Below are 25,769 nucleotides of genomic sequence, written 5' to 3'. Positions count from 1 at the left end.
AGTGAAAAAGAGGAACACCCTCAACGAGGTGGACTGACACAGTGGTTGCGACAATGAGCTCAAGCAGAACAACGATTGTAAGGATGGCGTAGAACTGGGCAGTGTTTCGTTCTGTTGTGCATAGGGTAGCTATGAGTCTGAACTGACTCGACGGCACCTAACAACAACAAGTGATTAATGCCTGTTAACTGAGCATTGGTGCTACAATTGTTAAATACTTTGCTGTTAACAAAAATGTTGGCGATTTGAAATCACGCAGCGGATCTATGGGAGAAAGACCTGGAAATCTGCTTCCATAAAGGTTACAGCCTAGTAAATACTATGTAGCAGTTCTACTCTGTCATATTGGGTCACTGTGAGTCAGAATCATTTCTACAGCACTTAACGTTTGTTAGTTTTTGATCATTTGATCAGGCAAAGAGTTTCAGAAATAGCAAACAATAAAGGGGTTGGAGTAGGGTCTAGGATAGAAGGATGATAATATACAGCAAAATTAAAAATATAGATTTTACAGGTTTCATGGTTTATATACTATGAATGCGGCTCCAGAGACTTCCTAATCCTTACATGCTAAAGGACTAACCAGAAGGAAGCACATACACCTTCTTAGTGCTCCCTGAGTTATTGTCCTTCTCCGTCTACAAAGGAAATCCTGGATGAAGCACGGAGGGTGGACCAAGGACAGCACCCTAAGATGAGAATCTTACCTTGTTTCAGACTCACAAAGAAAGGGGATTATTCATCAAGTCTTCCAAGTAGGGAGAGACAGGGTCCCTGAGCTCACTATCAGTGATAGATCCCAAGGCTGCATGGGAAATTCCTTGTGGTTACTTTTCTCAGAGCTCCTTTCACATCCTTGTTCCTCAGGCTGTAGATGAGGGGATTGAGCATGGGGGTCACCGCTGCATAGAACACAGACATTACCTTTTCCTGCTTTTTAGAAGACTTTGGGGTCATGTAGGTCATAATTGCTGACCCAAAAAAAAGGATGACCACAATGAGGTGGGAGCCACAGGTAGAGAATGCCTTGAGCCTCCCAGCAGCTGACTTCATCCTGACCACAGTCACTATAATGCGGCCATAGGATACCAAAATTAGGGAAACAGGTATGAGGAGGAACACGACGCCCACAAGAAAAATGACCATTTCTGAAGTGTGGGTGTCAGTGGATGCCAGGACCAACAGTGCAGGGGCCTCACAAAAGAAATGAGCAATGCTCTTGCAGCCTTGGTAGGGTAACATTAGTGTGAAGGTGGTTTCTACAACAGATCCCAGAACGCCACTGGCCCATGACCCTGTGGCCAGCTGGACACACACCTTCCAGGTCATTATGTTAGTGTAATGCAAAGGATTGCAGATGGCCACATATCGATCATAGGACATCACTGACAGAAGGGCACACTGAGTACCCCCCAAAATGAGGAAGAGTAGAAGCTGAGCTGCACAATGTATGAATGAAATGGCCTTCTTCCTGGATAGCAGGTGACCAAGGGCCTGAGGGACGATGTTGGTAGAGAAACAGAGATCAGCCAGAGACAAGTTGCAGAGAAAAAAATACATGGGCGTGTGAAGTCGGGAGTCAACCCAAACAAGGGACATAAGAAGCAGATTTCCAAGCACAGTGACCAGGTAGACAACCAGGAATAAGATGAAAAGCAGTTTCTGGGTGTATGGGTCATCAGAGAGTCCCAGAAGGAAGAATTCAGTCACCTGTGTCTGGTTTGTCTGTCCCATAGTTTTGACTCTCTTTTTTCACTATGTGCTAAACAATGGCATGCTTGGCCTACGAAATTATATTAGAGTGAGAAGCCTCAGGATTTTCCCTCAATTGCTATCAACCATTTCTAGAATCCCCTTTATAAGGTCCTTAGCAGCAATCAGAAACCCTGGTGGCATAGTGGTTAAGTGCTATGGCTGCGAACCAAAGGGTCGGCAATTCAAATCTGCCAGGCGCTCCTTGGAAACTCTATGGAGTGATTCTACTCTGTCCTATAGGGTTGCTATGAGTCGGAATCGACTCGACTGCACTGGGTTTGGTTTGTTTTTGGTAGCAACAATCATACTCCTTCAGTTGGTACATTTCCAGAGCTGCAAAACTCAGTACTTTATAAGATGCTGCATTCCATTCTTGGTGTAACCTGTCGAGAGAAGAGTAGAGCAATGTAATCATATGTTTACTCTGCATTTCACACTTCTGATAATGTAAAAATAGGCTGAATTCATCTGTAAATCATGCTATTTAATCTTAGTTTATTAATAACTAAAACTACTATATCTTAAGCTGCTCTTCCTACATGGCTCTTATGATTGTGTGGTGGGTTTTGTTTTGTTTTGTTTTGTTTTGTTTTTTTCTGGTAACACTTTGGACATACAACTGTTCATGATGTCTCCAAACAGAGAGACATCAGTGTATATGAGATGAATGAGAGCCAAAGTCCCTTGTAGACCTGACATGTTTCTCAGAGAAAGTAACCTGTCTTAAAGAAGCTGAAGAACCAAGTAGTAACTGCATACTATGATTTTTTTTTTTATGGCAGTCCTATCTCCCACTCAACCTCTCTGTTAATTTCATGAATGAGCTTCCAAAACAGCAAATGCACCATTACAACAGAATTTCCATTTAAACTACCAGCCTGACTAGGTTCTTACTCAACCCAAATTCAGGACTATTCCCCCACCTCCAGTCCATCATCGTCTTATACAGTCTTGCATTATCTTTTTACTTCCAGAGATTAAAAACTCCTTTGAAAACTATGTGTTTTGTTTCATTTCAAGGATATCAGGGAAAACCAAAACATTCTTATATCAAGTCATATAAACGTAATGGTTACACTAATATCACCCTTACATCAGGTTAAGAGGGAGGTGTTGATTTTTATTCAGTTTTACTAAAATAAAAACCAATGTTACCAACCTCTAAAATCTTTTAAGTGATTAAAGACTCTTTCATAATTTCCAAAAGAATGCTATATTCCTCCTCACTCTTCCCCCTTCCTGTTTTTGTTTTTCCATACTCCCTGTTTTGAATAAAATATACTGTTTAATTTTTAAATGGTTATAACCCATATTTCAAATATGTATCAATATATACCTATGCAGCAACAAAAGAAAAAAATAGAAAAATTTGACATTGTCAAAATAAAAAAAATTTTTGTTCTTCAAAGGGCGTCATTTAGAAAGTGAAAAGACAACCCACAAAATGGGAGAAAAATTTGGCAAACTATGTAACTGATAAAAGACTTGTATCTAGAATACATAAAGAACTCTTACAACTTAATAATAAAATCACAAATATACTAATTTAAAATGGGTAAAGCACCTGAATAGACATTTTTCCAAAGAAGGTATGCAAATGGTCAATAAGCATATGAAAATATGCTCAATATCACTAAACTAAACCAAACCCATTACCCTTGAGTCAATTCCAACTCACAAGCAATTCTATAGAAGAGAGTGGATCTGCCCTATAGGGTTTCAATGTCATTAACAAAACAAACAAACAAAAAAGCCATTGCTATAGAGTTGACTCCAAATCACAGCAACCCTATAGGACAAAGTAGAACTGACTCATAGGGTTTACCAGGAGCAGCTGGTATATTTGAACTGCCAGCTTTTTGGTTAGCAGCTGTAGCTCTTGATGACGATCCCATTAGGGCTCCTCAATGTCATTGGGGAAATGCAGTCAAAACCACAGTGAGATACCACTTGGATGGCTATAATAAAAAAGACATATATTAGCAAGCTTTGGTGAGGATGTGTAGAAATTGGATCCCTCAAACATTGTTGGGAAACACCGTTGGCAGTTCCTCAAAAAGTTAAACATAGAGTCCATGTTACCCAGCAATTCCACTACTAAGTATTACCCACGAGAACTGAAAACATGTCTGCACAAAAAAGTTGTATACAAATGTTTATAGCAGCATTATTCATAATAGTCAAAATGAAGGAACAACCCAAATGTCCATCAACTGATGAATACATAAATAAAATGTAACATATTCATAGAATGGAATATTCCTGAGCCATGAAAAAGAAAATGCATTACTGATCCATGATACAACATGGATGAACTTTGAAAACATTACACTAAGTGAATGAATCCATTTATATGAAATATCCAGAATAGGCAAATCTGTAGTGGCATAAAGTAGATTAATGGTTACCGAGAGTTGGGAGGATGAAGGTACTGTGGGGTAACAGCTAAGGAGAGACAGGGTTTTTGTTTGTTTGTTTGTTTGTTTGTTTGTTTTGGAGTGATGAAAATATTCTAAAATTATTGTATTGATTATTGCACAACTCTGCAAACATACTAAAAGCCAATGAATTATACTCTTTAAGTGGATGAATTGTATGGTATGTGGATTCTAACTAAAGTTGTTAAAAATAGTTAAATAAAACTGTGTAAAAGTGACACAGAAATTCAGATGTCTCATTTTTTTAAATTTTAAAGTTACATAAAAGTATATGTGGCACAGTAAAAGTTACCCTCTAAACACCCTCAAGCCCACTAGTCTCCCATCGGTAACTACAGATTTTACTACTCAGTATATGTCTTTATGGATGTCTGTTATTTTAACTATGTACGTGTGTGTGTACATGAGCATGTGAACCTTGAGAATTTACATATAACGTAGTGACTTTTTTTTTTTAATAAACAACATAAATTTAGTATATATAGCTATACCTATAGGGTCGCTATGAGTCAGAATCGAGGGCAGCGAGTTTGATTAAGTCTTGCTGTTAATTATGTGGTAATCCACAATACAGATAAATCAAAATTTAGTTAACTGCTCTCTTAAAATGTACATTACAGTTGGGTCCAATTTGTAGTACAAGCAATTCCCTCATGAACATTCTTACACATTTAGTGATTTTCGCCTACGCCAATATATCTGTAGGGTAAATTCCAAACACCTGTATTGCAAAGCACAGACTTTATCCAAGGTTGGGATATAAAGGTAGGGGTATCTATACTTTTGATTAAAAAAAAAACAACACAAACCCATTGCCTTCTAGTTGATTCCAACTCATAGCGACCCTATAGGACAGGGTAGAACTGCCCCATAGTTTCCAAGGAGCACCTGGCAGATTCAAACAGCCAACCCTTTGGTTAGCAGCCATAGCTCTTAACCACTACGCCACCAGGGTTTCCATACTTTTGATAGATACTGTCAGTATCTAAAACAGTTCCTGGCACCATAATAGAAGTTTTTACCTTTATGTAGAAGAAACATAAAAAAAAAATAATAAATGAACCAATAAAACATTAATATAAACAACCATATCTCTTCTTGATGACAATTTATGGCTCCTCACTGACTACAAATGAAATTTGTCCTCCTTATCTGACCATAGAACACCTAGCCAGCCATTATCCCTACCAAATAACTAGGACACACTGCATTTTTACACCTCACTGTTTCTTTCCTCAACATAGGCTCTCTACTTAGAGGCATGTCCCTACACAGATGTAACATCACTTCTCTTGTATACTTATCACACTGGGAATATTCAGTCAACCTTATTTGTTGAGCAAATACTATGGGTCAACTAGTACAGTCAACTTTAAAAATCCATTTGGAAACATACTGGAGATACAGACCAAAGACCCAGCTCCTAGAACCAAAGAATCCTGGGGAGAATGGCACAAACCATAGTTATGTTTTATCTGCAGTACCTAGTGTGGTTCCTGGAATATCATAGATTTGCAGCAAATATTTGTTTGATGAATGAATGTACTTAAGGCAAGTGGGTCTCCATGATCTAACAATTAACTTAAACTAACAGAATTGTTTCTAAAGGAAAATATAATCTATTGTCAAAACAGCTGACATAACAATAAATTCTGGCAACACAAGCTATTTCAAGTTAGGTACTTCCTGAATTACTATCCACCTAATGTAAGGTGATACCTGATTGGCTCTTAGAGTCTCCAGGTTTTAGCTAAGCTCAGCATTAGACTTGCTCCTCTCTTGGCCACAGTTTGCACCCTTCCCAGAACTGAAATTTGAGTGCAACTGCATCAAACATGTGTCTAGATATCAGGGAAAATTAAATGATATACTAACAATGTTCTTCACCTTCATGAAAGGAGACAAAGAGCATAAAACCAAACACTTGTCATAAAATTCAAAGAGATGTCTACAAACAGAGAGTAACATAATCACAGGTTTTTCAAGATCCCATTTAGGAAAAACATTCTCCAAGAACAATTTCCTTACTGATCCACACATTTGCCTCATTCCTCACTTCCATTACCAACACACATGGACACAGATATGCACAAATACTTTCACAAGCATGTAGTCTATCACAGGTACACAAGCGCACCTACATTACCATGTACTTACCTCCATCTTCATGCTAACAGATTATACTGAAATTATGTCTTCCCCTGTGATGTAAGATGTTCAAGGGCCTGGACCATAACTGAATCATCTTTATTCACAGAAAATAAGACAAATCCTGTCATAAAACCAGTGTTCAACACATTTCTTCAGCTGCTTTTACCTGAACCAAAGCAGCAGGAGACAAGTGAATGTGAGTCAGAAACGGGCCTGTCAAATGACAGAGATTTCTACTGATGCTGGTATTATAGCATCGGTAGGCAGAAACCCTGAACTCTCCTGGTTTGATTTCTTAAAAGCATGCTATTTCTCCATAAAAATGTGGAGGAGAAAATATACTACTCCACATGACTGTGACTATGTTCCCACAGTCAGGAATTCTCCATAAAAAAAATCAGGTTTACTGTCAACCTTTCTCTCATCTTATTCCCTTTCCCCAGATTTAACATCAACTTGTGCATTCATTTCTCTAAAATGATATATGACACTAGATGACAGGGTCACTAAGCCATGCATTGTCTAATCTGACACTTCTTTTAGGAAGAGGACACTGAGGAAATCCATCGGAACCAAGGGAAAATGATAATTGCTCTTCTGATTTCAAGAGCCTTTGTGTTCAGAATCACTTATTCCTATCCACCATCCCCACTTACTATCTTCCAAATACAGCCTTAACACAGGAATAAGAATCTCACAAAAAGGACCAATATTGACTTCATGGAGGTTCTGCTTGTGTCTCTATCTGTGGAGAACCAGGATTCTTCTTCACAGAGAATTCAACATTCTAATCACGATGTCATAGATAGAGCCCCTGTGGACAAAACCTTGGTTAGATGAATTACAGAAGATTTAGCACTAAGAATCATATCGCTTGTTGGAATTTAAAAATCAAATCTATTCATATCAAGTCTATGAAGAAATTGCTATCAATTTATTCCCAACATACCCCAGGTTCTTCGCTTTTCATTCAATGCATGATTCCTCTTCCCTTCCCTCTAATAATTTTAGAAAAACATCCTCACCTGTTACAGAAAAAAGATGAAATTTGCATCTCAAAGCCAGTAAAACACCGCATGGTTGGGAAAATGTTACAGGTGCATCAGCAGCAGGGAGGGCATCTTGTTATAAAGGCAGAGAGCTCTGGAAAATCTCCGGTGTTCATGGACAAGGCAGGAAAGGGAACCCCCACATCTCCTATGTCATCCTTCTCCACACAAAGAGCTTATCATTGACCTCCAGGCTGGTTGTGCAACAGTAGTTCCACTTAAGTGAAGTGAGCAGTGGGATACGAGGAGTGGCCTCTGCAGCAGTGCTCAAGAAGATTTCTGAATCATTAGGGTGGATCCTGAGCTCTGTTTCCTCTCAAATGGCTCCCTAGTGGTCATAAGGAGGACATAAGATAACAAACATGTAGTTATCACTCAAATCTCTACACCAGGGTCCATCGCCAGTTTTTCTTATATGTTTTAATTTTAGGGGAGAATTGTACTGTTGTAATTAATTATTTGGTTTATGAAGGAAAAAATACTAGGTTACACCCAGGTCTACCACATACTGTCTCTGTGATTTTGAAAAATGATTACATCATTTGTAGAATGTGAGTGTATTGTGTCCTTGAAAATAGTAATTAGATAAATGTGATTAACATAATACCTGCACACAGTAAAAACTGAATAAATATTACCTCTGATTATTATAACCAGGGCTAGGTGGTTGACATTAGGATAAGTGTCTGAGTTTTGGCATTGTTCAGGAAAACCGTCACTCCATTTGTGAAAATTGTTCTGTTATTGAAGGATCAAGCTAAACGATAATTTTATTTGAAAAGCCAGCATTCCAGAGAAAAAAGGACCACATCAAAATGTGTTCAGCATCTTACATGGCTTTTTCGCCAGAAGCAGTCCCTGAGTGATGCAAATAATTAATGCATTTGTCAGCTAACTGAAAGATTGGAGGTGAGAATTCACCCAGAGGCACAAAGGAAGAAAGGCCTGGAGATCTATTTCTAAAAACTCAGCCATTGAAAACACTATGAGTAGGAATGGACTTGGTGGCAACTGGTTTTTCGTTTTCCCTAGATACATTTTGTATAATTCTAAACTGCCCCAGATAAGAGACTGAGAAACCAAGCACAGATCAGTTACAAATATAAACTTATAAATATACTTTAAAATAGATGCATAAAACAAATTCATTTACAGGAACACATTTTAAAAAGGCATTAATTACACACAGTAGAATGGTAGAGGGGCACTGAGAATGAGGTGTGAATATTAACTAAGCAAAAATAAATAAAAGAAATACATAGATAATGAAACAAGACAGAAGCCTTGAAATCACTAATCAGAGTAATGTGTCATGTACTGAATTAACCAATTAACTCAAGTCTCTTTACCTAAGAATCAAACAGGAACCAGAAGAAATTAAGATAGTGTGGTACGTGTACAAAAATACAAAGTAAGAAAGGAATAGAGAATATAAAAATATTTCTAATCAAGCAGTTTAGTATCTCATATGGGATATTTAAAATTGAGGGATAATTTTAAAGAATTTTTCCATATAAGGTGCTATGTGAACATCTGGAGAAAAAAATTAAGGTGGATTCCTACCTCACTCTTTACATCAAAAAAAAAAAAAATTCTAGGTGTATCAAATTGTAAATGGAACCACACATAAGCAAAATTATGAAACACTTAGGGAAAAAAAGGGGGCATTTTTTAAAAAGCATAATCTTTTAGCCACAGTGACCTTTCAAATATTAATATAAAGTCAGGAGTCATAAGGGAAAAGATTGATTGATTTGCCTAGATTAAATTATAAAGCATATGTGTGAAACAAAAATCCATAAAGTAGAAAAATCTTATTTTTTCATAATATTCAAAGGCTTTTACAAATTTTTAAAACAAAGATAAGTGTACCAATAAAACTAGCTGAGCAAAGTAAACAGTTGCTTCACAGAAAAATAAATGCAAATGATCAATAAATATAAAAAAATGCTCATCCTTAAGTATAATTAAAGTACCATATAGTAGATTAACATTGATATCCTATATTTTACCTAACAGATTAGCAAAATTTAGTAAAGATATAACCAAATAAGAACTTTCATGCAATTTCGATGAGAGTGTAAATTAATGCAACTTTTTCTGTAGTGCTATTTGACAATACCAATCAATATTTAAATGCTTGTGGTGTGATGGATCGCTTTTGTGCGGCCTTTCTCACCATGATCTTATAACCCCTACCCAAGTAATTGGGTGGAACCATGCAAATGAGGGTATTGTGGCCCACCAAAGGGATTCGTCAGTTTGCCATCCTGCTAGGCTAAGAGAGAATCTCACCACTACCAAGGAAGAAGGGCCAAGAGCAGAGCGCATCCTTTGGACCTGGGATCCCCGCACTGAGTAGCTTCTGGAACCAGGAGACTGAGAGAGAGAGAGCTCTAACACTGAAGTCAGCAAGAAGTGGTGGCAGACAAAAGGCAGCAGGAGAGATCAGCAGAGAATGGCATGGTGGGTTATCTGGCCCACGGAGCAAGAAAGCTGAGTGCTTTGGGGCAAGAGGCTTACTGGTGGAGTAGGGTGCCTCTGGGCAGTAGGTGGAGCTAGGTTTGCTGACACATGGAGTTAGAGCTAAGCACCTTCGGGCCAAGATTACTGCTGGTGTGGGGTGCCAAAAAAAAAAAAAAAGGGTACTTAGCAGAGTTAAAAGGGCTTTGTGACACTTGTCTGAGCAGGGCAGAGGCCAAGGGGCCAGAGAGAGGTGTGTTTGTGGGCACAGCTATAAAGAGGCTTCCCGATGGAAGAACTGTATCCAGAGTATTCCTGGACCAGAATTGTAACCTGTTACTTCCCCCATAAACACCATGATCATGAGTATTGTCTGTGAGTTCTTTGTGGCCATTGCTAATGAATTATTGAACGCGGGAAAGACATACAGAGTTCCGTGGGAGGGACAGCTGGTGCCAGAATTGGTAAAGACGGTGGAGAGAGAAGGCATGTCTGACCTCTGCCTCAAGGAATCAGCCTTGGGCTATTGATCTTGGTCCTTCTTCCTGCCTTGAGCAATTAGATTAGGTCAGATGCCATCCACATGCCATTATTACAGCTGGTATCAGAAGCAGGATTCTCGGGAGGCCAAGATGGTGCAATAGACAGATACTTCCAGCAAGCCGTCTTAAAACAAAGACCAGAAAAAATAAGCAAAATGACTATATTTATGAAAAGCTAGGAGCCCTGAACATCAAAGGCAAGTTTAGGAAATGAACTGAGGGGCAGGGGGAAAAGAGAAGGTTCAGAAGTGGAGAGGAGTTACTGGACCTGAACCACAGGGAGCCATCAGGCATCATTCCTGGGAGCAGCGGTAGTGAGCTGGTACTGGCATTTGGCTGCAGTTTCCTCAGGGAGAAGCAGCCTGCTGCACAGCCTACTCGCACCTCTGGAACCAGAGAAGAACGGAGCTCTCGGCAAAAGCTAAGTACTTATATACATTTTACCGTGCCCCACCGCCCCCCAACTCCCAAGTCAGCTTCAGCAGCTGATTTCCCAGGACCTGAGATGGGCCCTGTTGAGCACCTAGAACTATCCTCCCAGCCTTGCAGAAGAAAAAAATTTGCAATTGGGGGAAAAGATAATTTGCCAGCTCCACTAACCAGGGGAGCTCAGGACGGAAGCTGCTCCTGCCCAGGCATAAACGGTCCACGGACTTTGAGTAACTTTCCTGACTGCATGGTCCTGTGTGGGCCTATTTCAGGAGAATAGGCCCTTGTTGGCAAACTACAACTATTTCACCTGTACGGTGGAGAAGTGGGCATTTGATGGTTGACATTGCTTTGCCTAATAAACAGGGTCCTCACCTACCCACATCAGGGGCCTAAGGACTGGTGGCTCCACTCAGGTCACACAGCCACCTGCAACAGGGGTCCAAGGATAACTGGTACCTCCCAGTCCATACAACCAAAAACACTGTGTGCCCATGGTCCGTTTGCAGAATCCACCTACCTATACGCTCTAGGGAACAGACACGCTTTCCTAAGAGAAACTCAGGGGATGATTCTCAGCACCCTGTCTTGTTCAGAGGATGGTACTCTGCTGCAACCAGATACTGGTACCTATATCAATCACCCCTGCCCCTCCAAAACTGTAGGACAGAGCCTGTACCACACACTTCATGATCAGATACCTGGACACCTGAGCTGAATCCATACAAGAAAAGTGAATGCACTCCTAGACTGATATACCTAATAACACCTCTAGCCATCTCGGGACAGGACGTCAGAGCTCCAAAGCCGAAAATAATTAAGCTAGCTCACTCAAGCAACCCATCTAGACATATTGAAACAAAACTAAGCAAGAAGCTACGACACAGTAAGCAAACATAAAATAAACTAATAAAATAACTTATAGATGGCTCGGAAACAACAGTCAACATCAAGTCACATAAAGAAACAGAGCATGATCACCTCAACAAGCTCCCAAAACAATGAATCAAGGGATCTTCTAGATGAAAGTGCCTTCCTGGAATTACCGGAGGCAAAATACAAAAGATTAATATACAGAACACTTGAAGACATGAGGAAGGAAATGAGGCAATACGCAGAACAAGCCAAGGAACACACTGATAAAGCAGCTGAAGAAATTAAAAAGATTATTCAGGAACATAATGAAGAATTCAATAAGCTGGAAAAATCCACAGACACACAGAAATCAGAAATTCAGAAGATTAACAATAAAATGACAGAAGTAGACAACTCAATAGAAACTCAGAGGAGCAGAATTGAGCAAGTAGAAGCCAGAAATTGTGAACTTGAAGATAATGCACTTGGCACCAATATATTTAAAGAAAAATCAGATAAAAGAATTTAAAAATTGAAGAAAATTAAGAATCCTGTGGGACTCTATCAAAAGAAATAACCCACGAGTGACTGGAGTACCAGAAAAGGGAGGGATAACAGAAAATACAGAAAGAATTGTTGAAGATTTGTTGGCAGAAAAAGACCCTGATATCATGAAAGACAAGAAGATATCTATCCAAGATGCTCATCAACTCCACATAAGGTAGATGTTAAAAGAAAGTCACCAAAACATATTATAATCAAACTTGCCAAAACCAAAGATAAAGAGAGAATTTTAAGAGCAGCTAGGGATAAATGAAAAGTCACCTACAAAGGAGAGTCAATAAGAATAAGCTCAAACTGGCGGAGCCAAGATGGCGGACTAGGCAGACGCTACCTCGGATCCCTCTTACAACAAAGACACGGAAAAACAAGTGAATCGATCACATACATAACAATCTACGAACCCTGAACAACAATCACAGATTTAGAGACGGAGAACGAACTAATACGGGGAAGCAGCGATTGTTTCCAGAGCCTGGAGCCAGCGTACCAGTCAGGTACGGCACAAGCACAGAGAGCTGCCCCACCCCCCTGAACTAACCCCGGGAGGGGGACCAGCCGGTTCCGCGGGCGGCGTGGGACGCAGCCGGTAGGAGAAGTCCCCGGGAGGTAGTGACTGGTCTTGGAGCAGAAAGAGCAGCGTCCGAGCCAGGGAACCGTCCAGCAGGGATTTGGACTGGACGCAGTTACGGCATAAACACGGACAGTTGCTCCACCCCCCTGAACTAACCCCGGGAAGGGGACCAAGCAGGTCGCGCGGGCGGCATGGGACTCAGCCGGTAGGAGAAGTCCCCGGTAGGCAGCGACTGGTATTGGAGCGGGGAGAACAGCATCCCAGCTGGGACACTCGGTCACGGCACAAGCACGGGGAGCTGCTCCACCCATCTGAACTAACCCTGGGGGGAGGCCCAACTGGTTCTCGGGGGCGACACGGCCACGCGGCTGGAGGGACGAGAAGTCCCCGGGAGGCAGTGACTGATTTTGGAGTCGAGAGTGCACCGTCCCAGTAGGGGAGCCTTGACGCTGGGCGTGGGGCTGGAAGCGGAGGATCTGACCGTGACTCCAGCGGGCCAGACCCCCCGGGGGCAATCTCCACACAGCCAGCATACATAGGCGATGCGCCCGCAGGAATCTCAGATATAATAGTCATTCCAAGCAAGACAAGCAACTCTAGCTATATTCTGAGGTGCTACTCTCCTATCTCTCTGTTTCCTCCCCCACCCTCCCCAGGCGGCTTCATTAACATCTGAATAGCCTGAGCCAGAGGGAGAACGCTGATAGGGATCTGACTGCATTTTTTTTAGCGGATTTTCTGGAAAAACTAGTTTCCCAGTGATGGCTCGGAGACAACAATCCATATCAAACCACTTAAAGAAGCAGATCATGACAGCTTCTACAACCCCCCAAACAAAAGAATCAAAACCTTTCCCAAATGAAGATACAATCTTGGAATTATCAGATACAGAAAATAAAAAACTAATTTACAGAATGCTTAATGATATCACAAATGAAATTAGGATAACTGCAGAAAAAGCCAAGGAACACACTGATAAAACTGTTGAAGAACTCAAAAAGATTATTCAAGAACATACTGGAAAAATTAATAAGTTGCAAGAATCCATAGAGAGACATGTAGAAATCCAAAAGATTAACAATAAAATAACAGAATTAGACAACGCACTAGGAAGTCAGAGGAGCAGACTCGAACAATTAGAATGCAGGCTGGGACATCTGGAGGACCAGGGAATCAACACCAACATAGCTAAAAAAAATCAGATAAAAGAATTAAAAAAAATGAAGAAACCCTAAGAATTATGTGGGACTCTATCAAGAAGGATAACCTGCGGGTGATTGGAGTCCCAGAACAGGGAGGGCGGACAGAAAACACAGAGAAAATAGTTGAAGAACTCCTGACACAAAACTTCCCTGACATCATGAAAGACGAAAGGATATCTATCCAAGATGCTCATCGAACTCCATTTAGGATTGATTCAAAAAGAAAAACACCAAGACATATTATCATCAAACTTGCCAAAACCAAAGATAAACAGAAAATTTTAAAAGCAGCCAGGGAGAAAAGAAATGTTTCCTTCAAGGGAGAATCAATAAGAATATGTTCTGGCTACTCAGCAGAAACCATGCAGGCAAGAAGGGAATGGGACGACATATACAGAACACTGAAGGAGAAAAACTGCCAGCCAAGGATCATATATCCAGCAAAACTCTCTCTGAAATATGAAGGCGAAATTAAGATATTTACAGACAAACACAAGTTTAGAGAATTTGCAAAAACCAAACCAAAGCTACAAGAAATACTAAAGGATATTGTTTGGTCAGAGAACCAATAATATCAGATATCAGCACAACACAAGGACACAAAACAGAACGTCCTGATATCAACTCAAATAGGGAAATCACAAAAACAAACAAATTAAGATTAATTAAAAAAAAAAAATACACATAACAGGGAATCATGGAAGTCAATAGGTAAAAGATCACAATAATCAAAAAGAGGGACTAAATACAGGAGGCATTGAACTGCCAGATGGAGAGTGATACAAGGCGATATAGAACAATACAAGTTAGGTTTTTACTTAGAAAAATAGGGATAAATAATAAGGTAACCACAAAAAGGTATAACAACTCTATAACTCAAGATAAAAACCAAGAAAAACGTAACGACTCAACTAACATAAAGTAAAGCACTATGAAAATGAGGATCTCACAATTTACTAAGAAAAACGCCTCAGCACAAAAAAGTATGTGGAAAAATGAAATCGTCAACAACACACATAAAAAGGCATCAAAATGACGGCACTAAAAACTTATTTATCTATAATTACGCTGAATGTAAATGGACTAAATGCACCAATAAAGAGACAGAGAGTCACAGACTGGATAAAGAAACACGATCCATCTATATGCTGCCTACAAGAGACACACCTTAGACTTAGAGACACAAACAAACTAAAACTCAAAGGATGGAAAAAAGTATATCAAGCAAACAATAAGCAAAAAAGAAGAGGAGTAGCAATATTAATTTCTGACAAAATAGACTTTATACTTAAATCCACCACAAAGGATAAAGAAGGACACTATATAATGATAAAAGGGACAATTGATCAGGAAGACATAACCATATTAAATATTTACGCACCCAATGACAGGGCTGCAAGATACATAAATCAAATTTTAACAGAATTGAAAAGCGAGATAGATACCTCCACAATTATAGTAGGAGACCTCAACACACCACTTTCGGAGAAGGACAGGACATCCAGTAAGAAGCTCAACAGAGACACGGAAGATCTAATTACAACAATCAACCAACTTGACCTCATTGACTTATACAGAACTCTCCACCCAACTGCTGCAAAATATACTTTTTTTTCTAGCGCACATGGAACATTCTCTAGAATAGACCACATATTAGGTCATAAAACAAACCTTTGCAGAGTCCAAAACATCGAAATATTACAAAGCATCTTCTCAGACCACAAGGCAATAAAACTAGAGATCAATAACAGAAAAACTAGGGAAAAGAAATCAAATACTTGGAAAATGAACAATACCCTCCTGAAAAAAGACTGGGTTATAGAAGACATCAAGGAGGGAATAAGGAAATTCATAGAAAGCAACGAGAATGAAAACACTTCCTATCAAAAACTCTCAGACACAGCAAAAGCAGTGCTCAGGGGCCAATTTATATCAATAAATGCACACATACAAAAAGAAGAAAGAGCCAAAATCAGAGAACTGTCCCTACAACTTGAACAAATAGAAACTGAGCAACAAAAGAATCCATCAGGCACCAGAAGAAAACAAATAATAAAAATTAGAGCCGAACTAAATGAATTAGAGAACAGAAAAACAATTGAAAGAATTAACAAAGCCAAAAGCTGGTTCTTTGAAAAAATTAACAAAATTGATAAACCATTGGCTAGACTGACTAAAGAAATACAGGAAAGGAAACAAATAACCCGAATAAGAAATGAGAAGGACCACATCACAACAGAACCAAATGAAATTAAAAGAATCATTTCAGATTATTATGAAAAATTGTACTCTAACAAATTTGAAAACCTAAAAGAAATGGATGAATTCCTGGAAAAACACTACCTACCTAAACTAACACACTCAGAAGTAGAACAAGTAAATAGACCCATAACAAAAAAAGAGATTGAAACAGTAATCAAAAAACTCCCAACAAAAAAAAGCCCTGGCCCAGACGGCTTCACTGCAGAGTTCTACCAAACTTTCAGAGAAGAGTTAACACCACTACTACTAAAGGTATTCCAAAGCATAGAAAATGACGGAATACTACCCAACTCATTCTATGAAGCCACCATCTCCCTGATACCAAAACCAGGTAAAGACATTACAAAAAAAGAAAATTATAGACCTATATCCCCCATGAACATTGATGCAAAAATCCTCAACAAAATTCTAGCCAATAGAATCCAACAACACATCAAAAAAATAATTCACCCTGATCAAGTGGGATTTATACCAGGTATGCAAGGTTGGTTTAATATCAGAAAAACCATTAATGTAATCCATCACATAAATAAAACAAAAGACAAAAACCACATGATCTTATCAATTGATGCAGAAAAGGCATTTGACAAAGTCCAACACCCATTCATGATAAAAACTCTTACCAAAATAGGAATTGAAGGAAAATTCCTCAACATAATAAAGGGCATCTATGCAAAGCCAACAGCCAATATCACTCTAAATGGAGAGAACCTGAAAGCATTTCCCTTGAGAACGGGAACCAGACAAGGATGCCCTTTATCACTGCTCTTATTCAACATCGTGTTGGAAGTCCTAGCCAGGGCAATTAGGGTAGACAAAGAAATAAAAGGTATCCGGATTGGCAAGGAAGAAGTAAAGTTATCACTATTTGCAGATGACATGATTATATACACAGAAAACCCTAAGGAATCCTCCAGAAAACTACTGAAACTAATAGAAGAGTTTGGCAGAGTCTCAGGTTATAAAATAAACATACAAAAATCACTTGGATTCCTCTACATCAACAAAAAGAACACCGAAGAGGAAATAACCAAATCAATACCATTCACAGTAGCCCCCAAGAAGATAAGATACTTAGGAATAAATCTTACCAAGGATGTAAAAGACCTATACAAAGAAAACTACAAAGCTCTACTACAAGAAATTCAAAAGGACATGCTTAAGTGGAAAAACATACCCTGCTCAGGGATAGGAAGACTTAACATAGTAAAAATGTCTATTCTACCAAAAGCCATCTATACATTTAACGCACTTCCGATCCAAATTCCAATGTCATATTTTAAGGGGATAGAGAAACAAATCACCAATTTCATATGAAAGGGAAAGAAGCCCCGGATAAGCAAAGCACTACTGAAAAAGAAGAAGAAAGTGGGAGGCCTCACCTTACCTGACTTCAGAACCTATTATACAGCCACAGTAGTCAAAACAGCCTGGTATTGGTACAACAACAGACACATAGACCAATGGAACAGAATTGAGAACCCAGACATAGATCCATCCATGTATGAGCAGCTGATATTTGACAAAGGACCAGTGTCAATTAACTGGGGAAAAGATAGCCTTTTTAACAAATGGTGCTGGCATAACTGGATATCCATTTGCAAAAAAATGAAACAGGTCCCATACCTCACACCATGCACAAAAACTAACTCCAAGTGGATCAAAGACCTAAACATAAAGACTAAAACGATAAAGATCATGGAAGAAAAAATAGGGACAACCCTAGGAGCCCTAATACAAGGTATAAACAGAATACAAAACATTACCAAAAATGATGAAGAGAAACCCGGTAACTGGGAGCTCCTAAAAATCAAACACCTATGCTCATCTAAAGACTTCACCAAAAGAGTAAGAAGACCACCTACAGATTGGGAAAGAATTTTCAGCTATGACATCTCCGACCAGCGCCTGATCTCTAAAATCTACATGATTCTGTCAAAACTCAACCACAAAAAGACAAACAACCCAATCAAGAAGTGGGCAAAGGATATGAACACACATTTCACTAAACAAGATATTCAGGCAGCCAACAGATACATGAGAAAATGCTCTCGATCATTAGCCATTAGAGAAATGCAAATTAAAACTACGATGAGATTCCATCTCACACCAACTAGACTGGCATTAATCCAAAAAACACAAAATAATAAATGTTGGAGAGGCTGCGGAGAGATTGGAACTCTCATACACTGCTGGTGGGAATGTAAAATGGTACAACCACTTTGGAAATCTATCTGGCGTTATCTTAAACAGTTAGAAATAGAACTACCATACAACCCAGAAATCCCACTCCTAGGAATATACCCTAGAGATACAAGAGCCTTCATACAAACAGATATATGCACACCCATGTTTATTGCAGCTCTGTTTACAATAGCAAAAAGTTGGAAGCAACCAAGGTGTCCATCAACGGATGAATGGGTAAATAAATTGTGGTATATTCACACAATGGAATACTACACATCGATAAAGACCAGTGACGAATCTCTGAGACATTTCATAACATGGAGGAACCTGGAAGGCATTATGCTGAGCGAAATGAGTCAGAGGCAAAAGGACAAATATTGTATAAGACCACTATTATAAGATCTTGAGAAATAGTAAACCTGAGAAGAACACATACTTTTGTGGTTACGAGGGGGGGAGGGAGGGAGGGTGGGAGAGGGTTTTTTATTGATTAATCAGTAGATAAGAACTGCTTTAGGTGAAGGGAAAGACAACACTCAATACATGGAAGGTCAGCTCAATTGGACTGGACCAAAAGCAAAGAAGTTTCCGGGATAAAATGAATGCTTCAAAGGTCAGCGGAGCAAGCGCGGGGGTCTGGGGAACATGGTTTGCGGGGACTTCTAAGTCAATTGGCAAAATAATTCTATTATGAAATCATTCTGCATCCCACTTTGAAATGTGGCGTCTGGGGTCTTAAATGCTAACAAGCGGCCATCTAAGATGCAGCAATTGGTCTCAACCCACCTGGAGCAAAGGAAAATGAAGAACACCAAGGCCACACGACAACTAAGAGCCCAAGAGACAGAAAGGGCCACATGAACCAGAGACCTACATCATCCTGAGACCAGAAGAACTAGTTGGTGCCCGGCCACAATCGATGACTGCCCTGACAGGGAGCACAGCAGAGGACCCCTGAGGGAGCAGGAGATCGGTGGGATACAGACTCCAAATTCTCATAAAAAGACCAAACTTAATGGTCTGACTGAGACTGGAGGAATCCCGGCGGCCATGGTCCCCAGACCTTCTGTTGACACAGGACAGGAACCATCCCCGAAGACAACTCATCAGACATGAAAGGGACTGGTCAGCGGGTGGGAGAGAGACGCTGATGAAGAGTGAGCTAATTATATCAGGTGGACACTTGAGATTGTGTTGGCAACTCTTGTCTGGAGGGGGGATGGGAGGATAGAGAGAGAGGGAAGCAGGCAAAATTGTCAAGAAAGGAGAGACTGAAAGGGCTGACTCAAGAGGGGGAGAGCAAGTGGGAGTAGGGAGTGAGACGTATGTATACTTATATGTGACAGACTGATTGGATTTGTAAACGTTCACTTGAAGCTTAATAAAAGTTATTAAAAAAAAAAAGAATAAGCTCAAACAACTCAGCAGAAACCATGTAGGCAAGAAGGCAATGGGACAACTCACATAAAAAATTGAAGGAAAAAAAAGGCCAGCCAAGAATCATATATATACAGCAAAACTCTCTCAAATATGGAGGTGAAATTCGGACATTTCCAGACAAACATAAGTTTAGGGAATTCATAAAAACCAAACCAAAACTACAAGAAAAACTAAAGGGAGTTCCTTGGTTAGAAAATCAATAACATCAGGTATCCACCCAAGACTAGAACGCTGGGCAGAGCACTCAGATGTCAACCCAGACAGAGAAATCACAAAAATAAATCAAGATAACAGAAAACCCTCTAAACAGGGAAACAGCAATGTTAATATCTACAAGAGGAAAACATTAAAAGAATAAAGAAGGATTAAGAAATGTAGTCATAGATCTTTCATATGGAGAGGAAGACAAGGTGATACAAAGAAATAAAAGTTAGGTTTAAATTTAGAAAAATAAGGGTAAATAATCAGGTAACCACAAAGGAGAAAAACTATCCTACACCTCAATTTAAAACACAATAAAAAAAATAGAGACTCAGCAGAAACAAAATCAACAACAACGAATACGAAGAAAAAAAAAACACGAAGAAAGGACAATATATAATCTACTCAGCGCATAAAATTAAGTGGGAAAAAGAAACGGTCAACAAGAAACAAAAAAAGACATCAAAATGATAGCACTAAATTCATACCTATCCATAATTATGCTGAAGGTAAATGGACTAAATTCACCAATAAAGAGACAGAGAGTGGCAGAATGGATTTAAAAAAACCATCCTTCTATATGCTGCCTACAAGAGACATACCTTAGAGTTAGAGACACAAACAAACTAAAACTCAAAGGATGGAAAAATATATATCAAGCAAACAACAATCAAAAAAGAGCAGGGGCGAAAATATTAATTTCTGACAAAAAAGACTAAAGTTAAGTCTCCCAGAAAGGATAAGGAAGGACACTATATCATGATTAAAGGGACAGTATACCAAGAGGATATAACCATATTAAATATTTATGCACCCAATGACACGGCTGCAAGATACATAAAAAAAAAAAACTATCAGCACTGAAAAGTGAGATAGACAGCTCCACAATAATAGTAGGAGACTTCAACATACCACTTTCAGTGATGGATAGGACATCCAGAAAGGGGCTCAATAAAGACATGGAAGATCTAAATGCCACAATCAACCAACTTGACCTCAGAGACATATAAAGAACACTCCGCCCAACAGCAGCCAAGTATACTTTCTTTTCTAGTGAACATGGAACATTCTCTAGAAAAGGCCACATAAAGGATGGCATAAAGAAATTCATAGAATCCAATGTGAATGAAAACACTTCCTATCAGAACCTTTGGGACACAGCGAAAGCAGTGTTCAGAAGTCAATTTATATGAATAAATACCACATACAAAAAGAAGAGCACCACCACACAAAAAGAAGAAAGGGCCAAAATCAAAGAATTATCCCTACAACTTAAACAAATAGAAAGAAAGCAACAAAACTAACTCTCAGGCAGCAGAAGAAAACAAATAATAAAAGTTAAACCAGAACTAAATGAAACAAAAAAACAATTGAAAGAATTAACAAGGCCAAAAGCTGGTTCTTTGAAAAAAATCAACAAAATCTATAAGCCATTGGCCAAACTGACAAAAGAAAAACAGGACAGGAAGCAAATAACCTGAATAAGAAATGAGATGGGCGATATTACAACAGACCCAACTGAAATTAAAAGAATCATATCAGATTGCGATGAAAAATTATACTCTAACAAATTGGAAAACCTAGAAGAAATGGATGAATTCCTAGAAACACACTACCTACCTTAACTAACACAAACAGGGGTAGAACAACTAAATAGACCCATAACAAAAGGAAAGATTGAAAAGGTAATCAAAAAACACCCAACAAAAAAAATAGCCCTGTCCCAAAACGCTTCACTGCACAGTTCTACCAAACATTCAGAAAAGACTTATAACCACTACTACTAAAGGTATTTCAGAGCATAGAAAAGGACAGAATACTCCCAAACTCATTCTATGAAGCCAGCATATACCTGATACCCAAACCAGGTAGAGACAGCACAAAAAAAAGAAAATTACAGATCTATATCCCTCATGAACTTAGGTATAAAAATCTTCAACAAAATTCTAGTCAAGAGAATTCAACAACATATCAAAAAAATAATTCACCACGACCAAGTGGGATTCATATCAGGTATGCAGGGATGGTTCAACATTAGAAAAACAATTAATGTAATCCAACATATAAATAAAAAAAAAGACAAGAACCACATGATTTTATCAATTGATGAAGAAAAGGCATTTGACAAAGTTCAACACGCATTCATGACAAAAACTCTCAGCAAAATAGGAACGGAAGGAAAATTCCTCAACATAATAAAGGTCATTTATACAAAGCCAATATTCAACATCATCATAAATGGAGAGAGCCTGAAAGCACTCCCCCTGAGATCAGGAACCACACAACGATGTCATTTATCACCACTCTTATTCAACATTGTGCTGGAGGTCCTAGCCAAAGCAATTAAGCTAGGTAAAGAAATAAAGGGCATCCAGATTGGCAAGGAAGAAATCAAAGTATCTCTATTTGCAGATGACATGATCTTACACAGAGAAAACCCTAAGGAATCCTCAAGAAAACTACTGAAACTAATACAAGAGTTTCGCAGAGTATCAGGATACAAAATAAACATACAAAAATCATTTGGATTCCTATACACCAACGAAAAGACCATTGAAGAGGAAATCACAAAATGAATACAATTTTCAGTAGCCCCCAAGAAGATAAAGTACTCAGGAATAAATCTTACCACAGGTGTAATAGACTTATACAAAGAAAACTGCAAAACACTTCTCCAAAAAACCAAAAGAGACCTACATACCTTGCTCATAGACAGGAAGACTTAACATTGTAAAAACGTCTATTCTACCAAAAGCAATCTATAGATTTATTGCAATTCCAGTCCAAATTCCAATGACATTATTTAATGAGATGCAGAAACAAATCACCGACTTCATATGGAAGGGAAAGAGGCCCCAGATAAGTAAAGCATTACTGAAAAAGAACAAAGTGGGAGGCCTTACTCTACCTGATTTTAGAACCTATTATACTGCCACCCAAAACAGCCTGGTACTGGTACAACAACAGACACATAGACCAATGGAACAGAATTGAGAATCCAGACATACATACATCCACATATAAGTAGTTGATACTTAACAAAAGCCCCAAAACAGTTAAATGGGGAAAAGACAGTCTTTTTAACAAATGGTGCTGGCATAACTGGATATCCATCTGCAAAAAAAATCAAACAAGACCCATACATCACACCATGCACAAAAACTAACTCAAAATGGATCAAAGACCTAAAGATAAAATCTAAAATGATAAAAATCATGGAACAAAAAATAGGGACAATGTTAGGAGCCCTAATACGTGGCATAAACATCATACAAAACATTACTAACAATGCAGAAGAAAAACTAGATAACTGGGAAAAACGTGGCATAAACATCATACAAAACATTATTAACAATGCAGAAGAAAAACTAGATAACTGGGAGCTCCTAAAAATCAAACACCTATGCTCATTCAAAGACTTCACCAAAAGAGTAAAAAGATTACGTACAGACTGGGAAAAAGTTTTTAGCTTTGACGTTTTCAGTCAGCGTCTGATCTCTAAAATCTACAAGATACTGCAAAAACTCAACTGCAAAAGACAAATAACCCAATTAAAATATGGGCAAAAGATATCAACAAATAATTCACTAAAGAAGACATTCAGGTAGCTGACAGACACATGAGGAAATGCTCATGATCATTACCCATTAGAGAAATGTAAGTCGAAACTACAATGAGATTCCATCTCACTCCAACGAGGATGGCATTCATCCAAAAAACACAAAACAATAAATGTTGGAGAGGTTGTGGAGAGACTGGAACATTTATACAGTGCTGGTGGGAATGAAAAATGGTACAACCACTTTGGAAATCGATTTGGCACTTCCTTAAAAAGCTAGAAATAGAACTACCATACGATTCAGCAATCCCACTCCTTGGAATATAGCCTAGAGAAATAAGAACCTTTACACGAACAGATACATGCATACCCACGTTCACTGCAGCACTGTTTACAATAGCAAAAAGATGGAAGCAACCAAGGTGCCCATCAACAGATGAATGGATAAATAAATTATAGTATATTCATGCAATGGAATACTACGCATCGATAAAAAACAGTGATGAATCTGTGAAACATTTCATAACATGGTCAGGAATCTGGAAGGCATTATGCTGAGTGAATTAGTCAGTTGCAAAAGGACAAATACTGTATAACACCACTATTACCAAAACTAGAGAAATAGTTTAAACAAAGAAGAAAATACTCTTTGATGGTTATGAGGGGGGAAGGCGGGAGGGTGGGAAAGGGGTATTCACTAATTAGATAGTAGATAAGAACTATTTTAGGTGAAGGCAAAGACAACATACAATACAGGCGAGGTCAGCACAACTGGACTAAACCAAAAGCAAAGCAATTTCCTGAATAAACTGAATGCTTCAAAGGCCAGCATAGCAGAGGCGGGGGTTTGGGGACCATGGTTCCAGGGGACATCTAAGTCAACTGGCATAATAAAAGCTATTAAGAAAACATTCTGCATGCCACCTTGGAGAGTGGTGTCTGCGGTCTTAAACACTAGCAAGCGGCCATCTAAGATGCATTAATTGGTCTCAACACACCTGACCAAAGGAGAATGAAGAACACCAAAGACATAAGGTAATTCCAAACCCAAGAGACAGAAAAGGCCACATAAACCACAGGGTACATCAGCCTGAGACCAGAAGAACTAGACAGTGCCCGGCTACAACCGATGACTGCCCTGACAGGGAACAAAACAGAGAACCCCTGAGGGAGCAGGAGAACAGTGGGATGCAGACCCCAAATTCTCGTGAAAAGACCAGATTTAATGGTCTAAGACTAGTAGGACCCCAATGGTCATGGCCCCCAGACTTTCTGTTGGCCCAAGACAGTAACCATTCCTAAAGCTAACTCTTCAGACAGGGATTTGACTGGACAACGGGATGGAGAAGGATGCTGGTGAGGAGTGAGCTTCTTGGATCAGGTGGACACTTGAGAGTATGTTGGCATCTCCTGTCTGGAGGGGAGATGAGAGGGTAGAGGGGATTAGAGGCTGGAGGACTGGACTGGAAAAGAGAGAGTGAAGGGAGGGAGCGGGCTGTCTCATTAGGGGGAGAACAATTGGGAGTATGCAGCAAGGTGTATATAAATTTTTGTGTGAGAGACTGACTTGATTTGTAATCTTTCACTTAAAGCACAATAAAAATTAAAATAAAAAGTAGGATTCTTGACTTCCGGCCAAAGTGGCACTATGGGAGAGAAGCACCACGCAGTCGATCCACAGCAAAGACCTGAAAAACTAAGTAAAACAGACACAAACATCATTCCTGGAACCTGAAGTGTCAAATGAAGAAATATAGAACTTAGCCAAATACCAAATGGAATAAGAAACTGACAGCGGACAGAGAGCAAAGAGAGATACATGCTGAGGACCCCTATCAGCTAACCCAGCACAGATTTGCCATTCTGGACTCCTGTTGGGGATCAGCAGACAGGGACCACAGGAAAGAAGCTTCACAAAGCTCCCAGTAGGAGATAGAGAACCTGGTAACCAGCAATACACGCTTTCCTACTCTCCATCAGCTCCCTGCTGCTCTACTCTAAGCTTCCTGGCTGGCTGCAGTGGCTCAGCCACTGAAATTCCCAGCAGGAGACAGAGCACCCGGTAACGAGCGATATATGCTTTCCTAACCTCCACCCTTTT

At 39.3% G+C, this 25,769-nt stretch overlaps 1 protein-coding gene across 1 annotated transcript; it reads right to left on the bottom strand.

Moving 5' to 3' along the window:
* Positions 1-650: 650 nt before the first annotated feature.
* Positions 651-2,049, bottom strand: LOC100656504 (olfactory receptor 2D2). Its single transcript, XM_003412200.4, has one exon. It carries the CDS (start codon positions 1,732-1,734, stop codon positions 787-789), a length of 948 nt encoding a protein of 315 aa, XP_003412248.2. The 5' UTR covers positions 1,735-2,049; the 3' UTR covers positions 651-786.
* Between the last annotated feature and the right edge of the window lie 23,720 nt (positions 2,050-25,769).

Source organism: Loxodonta africana, chromosome 7 (genome assembly GCF_030014295.1).
Source record: "Loxodonta africana isolate mLoxAfr1 chromosome 7, mLoxAfr1.hap2, whole genome shotgun sequence".
Lineage (NCBI taxonomy): Eukaryota > Metazoa > Chordata > Mammalia > Proboscidea > Elephantidae > Loxodonta > Loxodonta africana.
Note: the sequence above shows the minus strand (reverse complement) of the source record. Positions and strands in the feature narration are given on the sequence as shown.